General features: G+C 52.1%; 1 protein-coding gene across 17 annotated transcripts in view; it reads left to right on the top strand.

The window, feature by feature from the left end:
• Nucleotides 1-16,395, top strand: part of NFASC (neurofascin) — a 196,361-nt gene that overhangs the window by 145,121 nt on the left and 34,845 nt on the right. For 9 of the 17 annotated variants that reach the window (XM_030813139.1, XM_030813148.1, XM_030813135.1 and 6 more), the window contains 13 exons: nucleotides 1,018-1,161; nucleotides 1,858-1,969; nucleotides 2,336-2,502; nucleotides 3,254-3,401; nucleotides 4,649-4,773; nucleotides 5,659-5,703; nucleotides 6,978-7,079; nucleotides 7,372-7,569; nucleotides 8,378-8,448; nucleotides 9,805-10,027; nucleotides 12,036-12,151; nucleotides 13,927-14,131; nucleotides 15,435-15,557. In XM_030813139.1, coding sequence (XP_030668999.1) covers nucleotides 1,018-1,161; nucleotides 1,858-1,969; nucleotides 2,336-2,502; nucleotides 3,254-3,401; nucleotides 4,649-4,773; nucleotides 5,659-5,703; nucleotides 6,978-7,079; nucleotides 7,372-7,569; nucleotides 8,378-8,448; nucleotides 9,805-10,027; nucleotides 12,036-12,151; nucleotides 13,927-14,131; nucleotides 15,435-15,557 — 1,779 coding nt within the window. The remainder of the gene's footprint in view (nucleotides 1-1,017; nucleotides 1,162-1,857; nucleotides 1,970-2,335; nucleotides 2,503-3,253; nucleotides 3,402-4,648; nucleotides 4,774-5,658; nucleotides 5,704-6,977; nucleotides 7,080-7,371; nucleotides 7,570-8,377; nucleotides 8,449-9,804; nucleotides 10,028-12,035; nucleotides 12,152-13,926; nucleotides 14,132-15,434; nucleotides 15,558-16,395) is intronic. The other 8 variants (XM_030813150.1, XM_030813149.1, XM_030813138.1 and 5 more) reach the window with 3 other exon arrangements.

Here is a 16,395-nt window from a genome sequence, read left to right as displayed (position 1 = left end):
CTCTGTAAGCTAAGTCATCAGCTTCCTAGTCCAGAAATCTTAGGAAGGAAAGTCACTTTCTAGTGGTTAAAGATGAGAAAAGTGGCAATTCTTTACATTTCTAGAAAATGTTTGTTTTTACAGCTCATTATTGTTCTCTTATCTTCGCCTTCCTTAGAGTAGGGGAAAGGTGGAAGTGATTGTTCCCCATCTTACAGATGAAGGAAATGAGGCCCAGAAAGGTTTGTTGATTTACCCCAGATCCCAGAGTGAAGTGGACCCCCAGCCCTCTCCAGCCTCTGCTCTCTTCATCCCAAGCCAGCAGTACTAGAACTGTGGGCAAGAATATCCTCTCTCAGTTTAGGACACATTTTTGGGGAAGAGCTGTGAGCTTTGTCAAATACAAGGACTCATTCCATTTTCAAGAGGCATTGGCTTATGGGTTTAACTTTGTGAATGTTCGGAGCATGCTGTCTTCAGAGGATGGGAAGGTGGTAGGTTCTGTCTATTGTATACTGTTTTGTCCTTTTCAAAACACACTTAAATATGTGCACATTCGATTAAAATGATAATAACAGTATGTGTTAGACCTTCTGTTCATCACTTTGTACATGCGTAAAATCTCAGGTTATCTTCACAAAAACCCCATGAGGTAATCTGTTATTCCCATTCTGCAGACAAGGAAACTGAAGCTCACAGAGATTGAATGATGCTGGTAGGAAGCGATGTGGTTAGAACCAAAACTCCTTTCTGTTTCCAAAGCTAATGCTCTCAACCACACCTGCCCAGTGGGTATGTAGGTCGAACAGGAATTCATATTCCATACTCTAGGCTAGATTAGAAATAAACCCCACAGGTTCAGAGAAGGGCTCAAGGTCACAGCCCAGCAGTGGTGAGGCCAGAAGCCCTGTCATCTGGCCCCCCACCTGGTGCTCCCCACGGCACCCCCTTGTTCCTGGGAGCCCTGGCCAGAGCCCCAAGTGCCCTTCACCCTGCCCTCCCCATCTCTCATGAGGAGCATCTCTTTCTTGTCTGTAGCGGCACCACCTAACCCAAACCGTGAGGTGGCCGGAGACACCATCATCTTCCGGGACACCCAGATCAGCAGCAGGGCCGTGTACCAGTGCAACACCTCCAATGAGCATGGCTACCTGCTGGCCAACGCCTTCGTCAGTGTGCTGGGTGAGTGTGCCCTTCGCAGCCTGTCTCCCACTCCTCTCCACTACTGCGCAGTCGCCCTGGGGCTTGTTTATGTCATGGGGCACACTTTCTTCTCCGGGGATTGGCCAAGCTGGGTGAGGTAAGAGGATGGTGGATAGGGGAAACATGGAGACGGAAAAAAATTTGTAAGAGGGATGGAGGACTTAAAATTCACAAAGCTGGATGAGCAGATAGTTAATTCCATCAGAGCAGTCAATCTTAGTCTTCTCCCTCCCCTGATGAGATAGAGTGGGACTGTCCCATCTCCTTGGTGTATCCATGTTGACTTCCCCTGGGTTCGCAGCTGGATCTCATGGTGGGAAATGGTTCTGAGTATATTTGCTGCACCCCCTGGGCAGGGAGAGGGTGGTGGGAGGGGTGGCTAGGAAATGCCTTAGGGCTGTGGTGGGAGCAGCTATGGAACCTGCTGGATAATTTGGGGAGGTCTTTGCAAAAGCTGGATTTGGATGTAGGGTAGGTTGAGGGCAGAGGAAGGAGTAAGCTTCTCCTTCCCCACCTAATCCTTAGGGGCTTCCTGAAGGAGGGAAGGTTGATAGGGGAAGGTGTCTCAGTGCTTGGGAAGCTGCTGTAAGCAGAAGGCATGCAGAGGTGAGACCGAGGGGGAAGAGATGGAAGAGTTAGACTCGACACTCGAGATCGGTTCTCTGGGAATTTCAGATGTGCCTCCGCGGATGCTGTCACCCCGGAACCAGCTCATTCGAGTGATTCTTTACAACCGGACACGGCTGGACTGCCCTTTCTTTGGGTCTCCCATCCCCACACTGCGATGGTAAGTTCCAGGAGATCAGGCCTTCCACAGCAGGGGTCACCTGTCTCATCTTCTCCTTCCCATCTGGCACATAGTAGGTGTTCAGCAAGACCTGGGAATCTTAAAGGGTCAAAGTTGGGAGGAAGTTACCAGATCATCTGGATCAACCCCCTCATTGTGAAGAAGGGGAAGCTAAGACCTTGAGAGGGATGGAGGCTTACCAGGGTCACGTGGTGGTTAGAGGCAGACCCCCCGAGGCTCAGGGCTCCAGCCTCCTAGCATGGGGCTCCTTCCACAGCCCCCATGGTCTCTCTTGATTGGCTACTGCCCCTGCCCTTGGGCTGGTCCTGTCTCAGGATGCTGTGTGTTCTGCTGCTCTGTTGTGAGGTTTAAGAATGGGCAAGGAAGCAACCTGGATGGTGGCAACTACCATGTTTATGAGAATGGCAGTCTGGAAATTAAGATGATCCGCAAAGAGGACCAAGGCATCTACACCTGTGTTGCCACCAACATCCTGGGCAAAGCTGAAAACCAAGTCCGCCTGGAGGTCAAAGGTAAAGGAGAGAGGGTTCGCCAGTGGGAGTTTGGAGAGGGACAAGGAGGCCATACTCACAGTTATCCACATGCAATATTCACATTGAAAATGCACCACACCTGGCCGGGCGCGGTGGCTCACGCTTGTAATCCCAGCACGTTGGGAGGCTGAGGCAGGCGGATCACGAGGTCAGGAGATCGAGACCACGGTGAAACCCTGTCTCTACTGAAAATACAAAAAATTGGTCGGGCATGGTGGTGGGCGCCTGTAGTCCCAGCTACTCGGAGAGGCTGAGGCAGGAGAATGGCGTGAACCCAGGAGGCGGAGCTTGCAGTGAGCCGAGATTGTGCCACTGCACTCCAGCCTGGGCAACAGAGCGAGACTCCGTCTCAAAAAAAAAAAAAAATAAAATGCACCATACCTGTCTTTAACCTGGAGTGGGCTCCCCAGTGTGCACCTGTGGAGTCCTTTTAGGATCAGTGTGGTCCAAAGAGAATTAGGAAGGGAAACCTTTTGCTCACACCAACTCCCCACTACCACCCCAGAAATTACATCATATATTCCTGAGCCAGATGGCGAGGATTTGGGGCATTACCTGCTTTTGGGATTACCTACCCAGAACTCTGCTCCATTCATACTAAGGCATACTGTTTGTGCCCCGCTCCGTAGTTGGCCTAAGGCCTCGAGGGCAGACATATGCTATTTTGTGGCCTCATGGGGATGCTGGGCAGAGAACAGGCCAGTGGTGAGTGCTCTGGGCTTCTCCACAGACCCCACCAGGATCTACCGGATGCCTGAGGACCAGGTGGCCAAAAGGGGCACCACGGTGCAGCTGGAGTGTCGGGTGAAGCACGACCCCTCCCTGAAGCTCACTGTCTCCTGGCTGAAGGATGACGAGCCGCTCTATATTGGAAACAGGTTTCTCTTCCCCCTTTCCCCTTCCTAGTGCTAGTTTGAGGCGCATTTTCTTTTCCCTTGCTGTTGGTGATACATGGAAGAACACAGGGACAGGGAACTCGTGCCATGCATGTCACCAAGGAGCTTCTGCAGATGGGGTGATGGCCTCGGCAACTCACCTGCTTCAGGGGAGACCCCCCCACCGACCCTGCGCAACCTCCCTCTCTCCCACCAGCTCCCTGCTTGTCTCTCCTACACCTCCTCTCTCTCCCTCTTCTCAATCTCTTCACTTCTCCTCTCCCTGTCTCCCCTCACTTCGCCTCTTTTCCCTTTCATTTTTGCCCCTGTCTTCTCTTTTCCTCCTCCGCTGCATCCCAGGCTCCAGCCTTTCAGCCCTATTTGCAGTACCTCTAATCTTCAGCAGAGGGCAGGGTTGATCTGAGCCAGCTCTCAGCCCTGACTGAACCTGGCATGCTTTTACTACACCCATGCCTGCCCCGCTCCTCAGATCCTAATTTCACTGGTGTAGGACTTAGGACACTGGCAGTGTTTAAAGTCCCCTTGGGGGTTCCAATGTACATCAGGGTTGAGAACTGCTGTTCCGAGCCTGCCTCCCCAGGGCTCACTTTGCTTTACCTTCTTCCATCTCGGGGGAGCAAAGTTGTGCAGGGCCCTGCAGTTGGACATGGTACCAGCGGTTTCTAGCCATCATTTGACTTTTTGCAGAGGGTGTTCCCCTCTGCAAACCTTCTGGCACTCAGTGCTGACAGCTCTACAGCCCCATCCTGCTCTGTGGCCTCCCCTCTCTATAGGAGACAGTTCCCAGGAGCTTGGTGTCAAGCTGGCCTGAGCCTGGGTGCAGAGGAGAGAAGTCTGGGCTGAAGACAGAGAAAGCTACAAGTGTGAAAGGAGAAGGGATACCAACCTGCCTTTGGGGTCATGGACCTCCTGGTGCCCTAACCTGGGAGGGGTGCACAGCACAGTAAAGGCACAGAGGCAGGCACACGTATGGAATTCGAAGGTGGCAAATGTGCTTCACGGCCACTTGAGCTCCACCCACTCTCTGTTCCCCTCCATCAAGTATGATGAATGCTCCAGGTGACCGTGAAGACCTCGCCTCTGTCAAAGCATTGAGAGGGAGCCTCATATCCCCCAGAAGGAGCTTCCCTTGCCCTCCTGACTCGAGAGCCCCTTCCAGGGAGAAAACACGAGCAGCACTGAGCACTCCCCTACCCCCTCCTCCCAACCCCTCCTTGCTACTTTTGCAGGATGAAGAAAGAAGACGACTCCCTGACCATCTTTGGTGTGGCAGAGCGGGACCAGGGCAGTTACACGTGTGTCGCCAGCACCGAGCTAGACCAAGACCTGGCCAAGGCCTACCTCACCGTGCTAGGTAACTGCCGCTGCTCACCCTGGCAGTGACTAGCCCCACCCCCTCCCCAGCAGCCAGAGAAGCAGTGGCCCGGGACAGTTCCAAGGGCAGCGCCTGCAGTCAATGGCCAGGTCAGGCGTGGTAATGTCTTCTTGCCTTGTGATGTCAAGGTTAGGGAGCTGCCAGTTTCAGAATAAGCTGTGCTGGACAGGTTACCTCCTGAGTGGAGTCATTAACTTTCCCACGTCTCAACTGAAAGGGGCCTGAGTGATATAGAGAAAGTGGAGAGGGGTTTCTCGTCATGATCATTTTACCTTTCTTACAGCTAACTCTACCACTAAGTCAGTTAAAACAATCCATCCTTAAAGCAAGACTGAGTTTGTGTTTGTGCTTCCAATGACCTCCGCCAGCCTTCCTTTCCCTCCTGCCCCATTCCTGGGTTTTGGTGGCATTTCATCACGCGCTATGCACTAAGCAAGATGATGCCGTGTCTTCCTGTCCTGCACCCAGGCTGGACTGTAAATACTAAGCTAACCCAAACCAAGAGGAAGGAGGCCTCTCCCTTCCAGGGAAGCAGGTCCTCTGTCACCTCTGCCTCCCCGTGGGTGCCCTACTGCCACTAACGTTGGTGCAGTGGAGACGCACAGTTGCAGGGAGGGTGGGCCCAGGCACGATAGTCACATTGGGATGGGAAGGAAACAGAGGTGCCGCCCCCAGCTGTGGAGGAAACACAGATGGCCTCTGTAAGGGTAGGGAATTCCCCATGGAAGGACGGGGGACAGCCCTGCCTAGAACACCTCAGCCCAGGGGCAGCTGTTTAAGCCTCGGCTACCGACCCCCATCCTTCTAGAACACCTTTAACGCTGGATAACCTGCTAACCTGGATAACCCATCTTACCTTTGCAGCTGATCAGGCCACTCCAACTAACCGTTTGGCTGCCCTGCCCAAAGGTAATTCCCACTAATCACAGTCCCCTGCCAGTGCCCTCTCTCGGCACCCAGGGTGTGGAGTCTGGGAGAAGGAAGCCGCTTTGGGAAAGGGTGACAGTGTGTAGGTTTGTGGGCAGCACTGCTGGCTACATGGGACCTCCTTTCAGTTGCCCACGTCCACCTCCCCAAGCCCAGGGCACGGCCCTAGGCTGGGCTTCCTGCTCCTTACAGGGTGAGCTTGGAAGTTCTCGGCTGCTGTTTTACCCCATCCTTGCCTCCAGCCACACTCACCGCTCCCTCAGGGTGGCCTGTCCTCCCAGCAGTCTTTCAGGTCCTGTTTGCAGGGAATGCAAAAGCCTGCTCCCTTCACATCACCTGGAAACTCATTGTTCAGCCTCCCTGCATCTACTGCTTTCTATCCATTTACCATCTACACACACATGCCACACACACGTGAACGTGGGCCTGTGAGACTCGCCTTCCAAGTCCTTCTAGTGACCATCTGAAAGATGGAAATACCTGGTTCAGGGAGTCAAGATGGAGAGAAAATCTTGCCTACCCCTACCACTCAGTAGCCAAATGTCTTTATCCCAGGCCAGGATGGCACTTAGACCCACTAAAGCAGTCCCAGTGAGATTCATGCCCTAAAAAAGGTGCTGCCTTCACCCCTGTTCGCAAGCCTGCTAGGCTCCTGTCCTGCTGTCCATCAGTGAAATGCCTAGACCAAGTCTCCATCTCCTCCGTGGTCTGGTCCCCTCTCTTTGTTGCCCCCACTCCCCTAACCCATCTGCCCTGTTCAGCAGGCCAAGCCCTCTCCTGGGCTCCCATCTCCTCAGAGCCTTGGCACACAGGGTAGAGGACAATTAATGTGAGAAAATGGGACAGAATCCCACACTCCCTCATCAGCCTTCCTAAGTGTCGTGAGCATGGGTCTGATGACGGGTGGCATTCCTGAATGCTTGCACTCTCAGAAGATCCACCAAGACGGGATGGCATTGGTCCCAGTTCTGTCTGCATAAGCCCCTTTATTTCCTTGTTTCACACCCATTGATATTCTTTGGTGGGAGGCGGGGGATGGGGGGGAGGGGCTGGGATTTCAGGAATCTCCTCTTTGTTTTCCCTTGGGCCCCTGTGGGAAGGGAGTGGTCCCTGTGCTCACCCCTTAGGGCAGGGTGGGGTTGGATCCAGCTGGTAGCAAAGACCTAAGCCCATCAGGGAGCTGTCCAGGGCTAGGGCCATCACAAGGGTGGACCTGCTCTAACTCAGAAGCCCTGCGTGGTGTCTTCTGCCACCAGGACGGCCAGACCGGCCCCGGGACCTGGAGCTGACCGACCTGGCAGAGAGGAGCGTGCGGCTGACCTGGATCCCCGGGGATGCTAACAACAGCCCCATCACAGGTAGCTCAGGGCCCTGCTCCCCAAAGCTGGAAAAGAGGGATGGCAACACCCTTAAACCCAAGGCCTTTCCTGGTTTCCAGCCCCACTTCTGCCTCGCTTGATGTGTGTCCTGGGCTATCCTCAGAATGTACAGAGGGCTTGATGTCTCTTCCTGTGCCTTGGGAAGAATTCTCCCTGTGCCTTTGTGTGAGAGAGATTATAAAGATCAATGGAAGCCAAGAAGGAAGTGCTTTTAAAGAAGACCACTGCTAACTGAGCTCCCGAAACAGCTCTGTTTTCCTTGCCCACTCAGACTATGTCGTCCAGTTTGAAGAAGACCAGTTCCAACCTGGGGTCTGGCATGACCATTCCAAGTACCCCGGCAGCGTTAACTCAGCCGTCCTCCGGCTGTCCCCGTATGTCAACTACCAGTTCCGTGTCATTGCCATCAACGAGGTTGGGAGCAGCCACCCCAGCCTCCCGTCCGAGCGCTACCGAACCAGTGGAGCACGTGAGTACCCGAGGGCTGCCAGAGAAGGCTCCGGAACCCCGCACCCCAAACTCACACTGAGATCCCCCCATTCCCAGCCATGTGAACTTAGGTTACTTAACTCTCCAAGGCCTGGCCTCATCTGTGAAGCAGAGAGTAATAATAACACCTACATCACAGAGCTGTTGTGAACATTTGAGAATGTGTGTCAGGTACTTACTATGATGCCTGGCATGTAGTAAGCACATGATAAGTGCTAACTTCCATTTTTATTGTTAGTAATTCTTGATTATCTGCTTTAAAGGGGAGAGCTATGGCAAAGAGGTACAGCAGAAATATATAATTCAGTGTGAGAAATACATAAATTGGTATTACATCAGATTTCTTTTCCTAACACTCTTGGGTAATATTTGGATTTCTGAAATCACACCAGCTCATAGAGGGTAGAGATGCTGCCCAAAAAAATGTTAAATGCCAGGGATAAGCCAGTCTGGTATGAAACACATTTAGTGGATAATCCACAAAGGAGCTAATCCACATTGAGTTGGCTTACTGACCACCCACAGTGTGGAAAGCCTTATGATAAATGCTGTCTGGTAAAGGATTAAAATTCAGAAGAAATTAGCCCTGCTCTGGGAGTTTAAATCTCAGCTCAAAAGGCACATCATGCACAGAATAAGTTCATTTACACACCAGACCCAGCGTGTACATAGATGCTGAGGAAAGACAGAGCATAGAACAGACTCATCAGGTAGGACAGAGGAAGGTTCCTTACCTTGCCCTGGAAAAGCACAAATTGGACTTGAACCTGTGTCTGTTTGGGTTCCAGCCCCCGAGTCCAATCCTGGTGATGTGAAGGGAGAGGGGACCAGAAAGAACAACATGGAGATCACGTGGACGGTAAGAGGCCCTCCCAGCCCCAGTGGAGCAGCTCACCTTGCTGCGTGCACCGGGAGCCCCTCTCCCTTGATGCCCCAACACTACGAGGCCACGGTGTGGTTCAGACTCTCTGGCTGGTCTTGGTGGCCATTCTTCTTTGAGAAACCAAGCTCCTCTCTGAGTTGGGCATCCAGAAACCAAACAGGACAAATGTCTAAGTGTAAGATTTCAGAGAGGAGATGGGAGCAGAGGGGACCAGGGTCCACTGACTGCCAGTCTAGCAAAACGCATAGAGGAGGCAGCAAAATCAAGCAGACTTCTCTTGAAGGAGGAGGGACTGGGGTTAGACTTTAGAAAAGATCTAAGCACAACACCAAACCAAGTTTTGGTGTGTTCTAGGGCCCTTTCACTGGAGATTTGTAGGAGCTGGGGAGAGACCAACATCTGAGATGTGTCCAGTACAGGCTTTCTTTTGGTCAGAGAATGGACTCGGTCATTCCAAAGACTCTCTCTGGTCTTATAAAATCCCATCTTCATGCTGGCTCACCGACTACACTTTGCAAACCAAAACTGGAGTATGTGGTCTCAAAATGACTTTTTTCCCAAACCACTTCCCAGTCTGAGAATGCAAACGCAGCCACTGAAATATTAACATTTCTGAGCTTTCTGCCATGAGTAATGGAAACTGGGAGATGCAGTGTTTGGGATCATGACCTTCCCTGTCTTTCTGAAGGCTGCTCCCACAGCAGCGTTGGCCAAACAGGGCAACAGCAGCTGGGCTGAGCCCAGATTCAGGACCCTGGTCTATGGCTCTGTATAGCAGGCTCCCAGAGGACTGATTCCTGGGCCAGGCCCTTAGAAAATAAAGAGCAGAATCACACCCATGTTTAAAGAACTCTGACCTCTTGGGAAGGACAGGACAGACACACACAAATTCGGTAGAACTAAAGTCCATTCTGGAATTTTGAGTTCATTAGCAGGAGCCATGCTGTGGTTAACCACAACTCATTTCTTCTGACTTTAGAGAAGTTTACCTCATTGTCTATATTTTGCTTTATTGTTTCCCCATCACAGCAAGGAGTTTTGTTGAAAATAAAACCTTTCCACCTGCAAATGTTTATGGCTCTCAGAGTCAGAGTAACTGGGTCTCAGGCGAAGCCTTTGTCACAGAAAATCTGCATGCTGCTGGGTTCACAGGACCTTGGGCTTTTGGGGGACTCACTGCGGTGGGGGATGTGGTCTCCCCTACCCTGCAAGGGGGAGGCCGATGTTGGGCACATCTGGAAGGGATGCCTGGCACAGCAAGAGAGGGCAAGCTGTGGGTGGATCTGGGCCCGTCTCTGGCAGCCTCCCCAGCCTGTCTGTCCCTCTGCCCAGCCCATGAATGCCACCTCAGCCTTTGGCCCCAACCTGCGCTACATTGTCAAGTGGAGGCGGAGAGAGACTCGAGAGGCCTGGAACAATGTCACAGTGTGGGGCTCTCGCTACGTGGTGGGGCAGACCCCGGTCTACGTGCCCTATGAGATCCGAGTCCAGGCTGAAAATGACTTCGGGAAGGGCCCTGAGCCAGAGTCCGTCATCGGTTACTCCGGAGAAGATTGTGAGTAGTCTCCTCACCGTCCCCTGACTAGGACCCTTGTGGCTAGGTCGCACGAGGCCACACTCACAGGCCAGGAACCTTGGGGTGGGTATGGGAGGACAGCCAGCTCCCAGGAAGGAAAAATGTCCTGTAGTGACCTAGAGCAGACAGGCACTCAGTAATGTCAGGAGTGGAAATATCATCATCCGAACGTAGTTGGAATTACTGAATGTCATCACGCAGTCCAGAACTCTCATTTCACAGATGTGAAAATTGAGACCCAAAAAGGGAAAACCCTCAGCAGTGTTCCATAGTCATCAATGTCAGTCTTGAGAACAGAGCCCAGGTCTTCCAATCCCCTGGCAGTCTGCCTTACTGCTAAGCCATGCTAGTACCAAGAGAAAACATCAGGACTGCCCATCCTAAAGAGCTATAATTAGACACCTCCATAGGAAGCAGGGCAGCAGGCCAGAGGTTCCCCCAGGGAAGCCTTGAGGGATCAAGAGGCCTCCTCAGCACCAGACAGGAGCACCCCAGACCAGCCCCTCCTGGTGCTCCCGCTGCGGCTCCCAGCCCTGGGAACTGAGCACAGAAAGAGAAGGTCTTTGGGGGCTAGCCCCTGGTAAAACAACAAGATTCTGGTCATATACATGGACATATATGCCTGGCTTCCCAGATGGTGGTGGCTTCTCTATCCGCAGCACATCAATCCTGTAGGCTGCTAAACAAAGCAGGGGTGTCGGGGAGTCCCCTCCTGGCTGAGGGCCTTTGCGCCCTGTTGGGTCTGGGTCTGATCGAAGAAGAGATCATGTAGGTGGATGGAGTGGGCAGAAGGAAGGAGGAGGGACAGTCTTGAGTGGGGGGAACTTAGAAGGAGCAGTCAAGAGTAGGGCCAGTGGCGTTCCTAACAGAGAGATGGAGGAAGGGAGGGCTGGGCCCTGGGCCCCACTTTCCCAGAGGTGATTATGTATTGGACTCACAAGGGAGATGAGCAGAGAGGGTCAGCGGGTCCTCTGTCCATTCCACTCCTCACCTCCATGGTGGCGGGCACTTAAGACAGGAGCCCAATGGGACTACTGGATGGTAAGTGCAGAAAGGGTGGCATCTGGTCATGGATTTTATGGACCAGCCCACAGTTTCCGTGGCATGCTTCTACCCTGCGGCCCACGCTCTGATGGATTAGAGGGGACAAGGCAGAGCTGCTTTTGCAGCAGAGTGGAGAAAACAGGGACAAGAGTCAGTTATGGGGGAGGGAGGGGCCTTCCCTTTCCAGGTAGTCGCAGGGTCAGAATCACTTCCTGAACTAGATTAGGGCATCTTCAACCTATGGGTAATGTTTCCTGCCAGGAAACAGATGCACTCTCAAAAGGAACTATTTATAACATGTGGACAGAGTTGGAGGGAAAACGGCAAGATATGTGATCCACCTTAAAGGCTGGCAGCAGCAGGAAGCCATTATACCCCTGTGAGCCTCCATGGACGGGGATAGATGAGTCCACAGCCAGCAAGGACCACCCTCAGGAGCCATGGCCTTAGGTAGAAGAGTACAAGGCTGTCAACCTGTAGCCCAGCAAAGAGGAACCCAGGGGAATTGATACCCACCCTTCCTCTCCTCCTGCCCTGGAGCCTCCTGTTGGCACCTGCTATTGGTTAAACCCATCTGGAAGCCTGAGAACAAGGGAACCCCACTGATAAGGTCCAGCGAGGGCAGCTCCCCAGGAAACAGAGCAGGGTGAGGAAGGGAGGAGGACAAAACGAAGGGGCAGACGGAAACTACCCAGCACAGGAGGGGGCAAATGACTGCCCTCTAAACATGTAGGCGGAGTCTCTTCCACCTGGACTGCCACCCTTTTGTCCTGAGCCTTCCCCACCACTTTTTCAAGTACTGTCTGATGGAGGAGACATGGCCCCTGCCCTCATGGAATGCCCAGTGTTGAGTGGAGTGCAGGTACAGGCCAGCAGAGAACAAGTCAGAAGCAACTGTAGAGTCCTGCCTGCATAACCAGGTCTCTGTCCCGACACATTGCAGATCCCAGGGCTGCGCCCACTGAAGTTAAAGTCCGAGTCATGAACAGCACAGCCATCAGCCTTCAGTGGAACCGCGTCTACTCCGACACGGTCCAGGGCCAGCTCAGAGAGTACCGAGTGAGGAAGCCAGCTCCGGACTCACCTAACCACCCAGCTCACTAACCAGGGCCAGGGGTAGCAAACGCGGGGCATAAGATATTTGAAAGAAATCTTAGGGATATTTACTGAATCCAGGGTTGACTCAAGAAGATAATGTCTAGGGTTAGATGTTCAAAAATATACCCAGAAAAAAAAATTATATATATATATGTGTGTGTGTATATATATATATATATGTATATGTGTGTGTGTATATATATATGTGTGTGTACATATATATATATATATATACACACACCCAGATGTGTCCAGCAGATATGCTGAGAGATTCTGCTCAGCAGAAAATCACGTGAAAGGTGGTGGGTTTGGGTTGGTGTTGCATAGCACATTGCATTTGGAATACATGCATGAGTGGGCACACATGTATCTTCAGAGCAGTGTTGAGGCACCGCTGAGCTACTCCCCTCCCCTCTCCCAATGGCCCCTACTGGGCTCCTTATCTCCTAAGCCACAACTAACAGGCAAAGCCACTGAAAGCGTGCAAATGCCCTCCCTGTTGTCACAGCCAACTCCAGATAACCCAGTATATGGACTGTCAAGGCCCTTGGCTTCTCTTGGTCCTCCCTGCCTGAGAGCAGTTTCTGCTCAATTGTCCATCCTCTTCAAAAGGGTGAGCTCAGATGGGAAGAAGAGAGAGAGCACCCAGGGTATACACGGCACTCCCTTCTGAGTAGCGCTAATTAAAAGTTGGCTGGAAAGTGAGGGAGGCAGTAACTGTGATTAATGCAGATCCTGTGGCCTCCGGGGTCATCAAGAGTTGGCTGATGGACAGTTGGAGGCAGAGCAGGAGAGGCTAGTCTCCTCCTGGGAAATGAATTTGGCCAGTAGGGGAAAGAAGGCAACGTGATGTGTACACTTGAATGAGCTCTTCCCCACAGTTGACTTGCACCCTTAACCTACTTGCTTAGAGATATTTCTGGCTAAAGCTTCCCCATGGGTCCCCCTCTAAGTCTGGACTCCTTCCTACCTTGCCACAGGCAGCCTGGGAGACACTGGCGTGGCCACCTGACCTGTGGCTTCTTACCCACTGTTAATTAGAGACCTCACGTTGCCCAAACTCTTTCCACCGTCCCCTCCAACACCACCATCTTCCATAGCTGTCCCTTTCCATCCAAGCTCTGCTGTCGTGCAGCCTGGCATCCCACTGACTTGGACGTGTGACTGTCTCATCCCTAAAGGTCTTCCAACAATATGTAAAGAAATCATTTTACTTCAAAGGATTAAATCAACCCTTTCTCATATTCAGACTTCCGGGGGTAACTTGCTACCTTTCAACTGCTGCCTGCCGTCAATCTAAACCATACTAATCCAATTCAAGGTGATGTGGTCTTTGAGCACAGAGTGGAGCTTTCCATGCCTGGACCCTTGGCTCACTATTTTTGGTTCTGGCACGGACTCCCTGAGCAACCTGGTACCCACCTTGGAAATCAGTCTCATGATGGAGCAGCTCAGATGTAAGTTTGGCCAACTTGCTCATTCCCCAAAGACGTGGCATGGATCCGAAAATAATTGGAACCAAAACCCTCATTTCTTGTTTAATATAAAGTCATGTTCATGAGTGGCTAATGAGTGGGGATTAAAAGGCTGCTTCCTCAGCCTGGATAGGACTGATGAGGTCATTTGGGACTTGGAGGCCATAGCAAGCAAAGGAAAGACCGGTCACTACCACCACCACTAACAACTAACCCGGCCCTGCCTGCCTGACCCCTCACCAGCCTGCCTCTGTCCCGAAGGCCTACTACTGGAGGGAGAGCAGCTTGCTGAAGAATCTGTGGGTGTCTCAGAAGAGACAGCAAGCCAGCTTCCCTGGTGACCGCCTCCGTGGCGTGGTGTCCCGCCTCTTCCCCTACAGTAACTACAAGCTGGAGATGGTTGTGGTCAATGGGAGAGGTGATGGGCCTCGCAGTGAGACCAAGGAGTTCACCACCCCGGAAGGAGGTAGGTCTGGCCTGCAGCTCTTCAGGGTGGGGCAGGAGAAGGGTGGCACACACCTCGGGCCTGGAGAAACTCCAGCGTGGCTCGGCATGGATGGCACAAGGCGACTTCTGCGAGGCCTCCAGGAGCGGATGACCTGCAAGCTGAGCCACTACAGCCATTCCCAGAGCACCATCACCAAGGTGACCTGCCCTGCCAGGAGGTTGTATCTCAAGAGAAGACCTGTGAGGTCTGCTGACACAATTCCAGACGGGTGATGCAGACTGATCCCCGAGGGCACGGTGGGCGCCTGGGCCGCCTCACCACCTTCCGAGGCAGAAGGCAGCACGTCCATCCTGACTGCCTGGAACCATCTGATTTGTTTGCCAGCACCCAACACCTTCACGGTTCTCCCCCCACGTTCTCAAGAAGCCGTCACTGAAATAGTCGGCCTGTGTGTGGGGGGGCTCTGCAGAGGGATACCCAAGTATAGCCCCGCCTTCTGCAGGCCTGTGGTTTCACATGGCCCTGCGGTCAAAATCCCTATTTTTTGTTTCACATAAATTCAAGTTCATGAATTAACAGATGACTGCAAAGCTCCTGGTTCATCTCCTTGTTCTTGCCAGTCTTCTTTTATCTGCCTTGCATCTGTTTCATCCTCCTCCGTTTCTCTTCCCTCCCTCTTTAATTGTTATTTTCCCCATTTTTCCTCTTCTCTTCCTCCTGTCCTCTGTTCTTCCCTCTTGTTCTCTTTATCCCTGTCTTTCCCTCCCCTTGGTTTGGTTTTCATCATTGGCCTCTCCCCAACACTCCCGCCCTCCCACCTCTTCCGGATGTTCCACCCTGGCTTTCTGTCTCCTTACCCCTGAACCCAACATTCTCAGCTCAGAAGCCTGGGCCTGCTGCCTGGACCCAGTGATGAGAATCCTTGTCTGAGGATAGGGAACTGCAGCCTCTGTACAAAACAGCTGTAAGTGGTTCTCTACCTAGAAATGGCTCTGCCCAATTTAGAGGTATCTTTGCAGAATCAGAGCCTAACATGTGCTGAATCCAGGGTAGTTGCTAGAAGAAAACCTCATTTACTTCTTCCTCTCTTAAATAGCAGAGTCTGAGCTATGTTTGTCCTCAGACCTGGAGGAAATGGCATCCTGGATGGGGCAATGGGCTCCGGTCATCTCACGGTTCTCCCAGGCTTCCGTTTAGCAGTGTCCAGCATGGGGGTTGTCCAGAGGTCAATGCCTTCATACTTGTGCTTTGTTTTCTGTGTTTTCCTCATCCTCCCTTCCCCCTCCCCCTCATCTCCCCTGCTCTCTCCTCCTTCCCCAAGTACCCAGTGCCCCCAGGCGTTTCCGAGTCCGGCAGCCCAACCTGGAGACAATCAACCTGGAATGGGATCATCCAGAGCATCCAAATGGGATCATGATTGGATACACTCTCAAATACGTGGCCTGTACGTTCTGCCCTTCCCTTTCTCTTAGATAATCTGGGAACCAGAAACCCCATTCTCACCACTTTTCCTAAGGACTCAAGGTAGAAAGCCTGTGGGTGCAGATGGCATTGTGGAGGGATGGAGGGGCCAACAAAACAGTTCCCAATAGGATTAGGGGAGGCAGATGGGACTCAATCCCTGCTCTCCTTACGTAGTTCTGCCTGCAGGGAGCTTCTAGTCTCACTGATGAGACAAAGGGAACTCCAGTCTAATGAGGGAGATAGCCATGCCTTTAGGGATCTTTTGTAGTCTTCAACATATACAGAGTCTAGGAGAGAGAGTTCCTCAGGCTCTGGAACTTCCACCTGATGGGGTAGATAGTATACTCACAGGAGTCCACAGTCAGGACACCCTTTGACAAGATGTCATTTACGATAAGGCAGCTGCATGTAGAGCTGCCTGGTGACTGTGGGGTGACCCGAATCGGGAGCCTGGGTTGTAAAGACCCCACCTCAAGAGTTCAGCATCACCATGCAGGGACAGGAGTGCTATTACATTTGAAACACTTTAGGCCTTCAAAAGTAGGTAACATACCTCGTTAGGAAACTCAAAGAGCCAAAGGTTGTGTTGTTAGCAATTTTAATAGCCAACTGTGTGCTTGTATGCTGTTCTGAATTGATCTCTGAACCAGACCCTTCCACCCTTTGAGGTCCATTTAATAGGCATTTTACAAAGGAGGCATTAAGAATCAAAAGGCCTAGTGGCGTTGTCCTAGTTCTGTTTGAAAGGAAGAAAGAAAGTGAAGAGTTTTGTCCTTGTTGAAAGGGCTTAAGAATATAAACGGAATCTTTCTGAATCA

Source organism: Nomascus leucogenys, chromosome 5, assembly GCF_006542625.1.
Source record: "Nomascus leucogenys isolate Asia chromosome 5, Asia_NLE_v1, whole genome shotgun sequence".
Classification (NCBI taxonomy): Eukaryota; Metazoa; Chordata; class Mammalia; order Primates; family Hylobatidae; genus Nomascus; species Nomascus leucogenys.
Note: the sequence above shows the minus strand (reverse complement) of the source record. Positions and strands in the feature narration are given on the sequence as shown.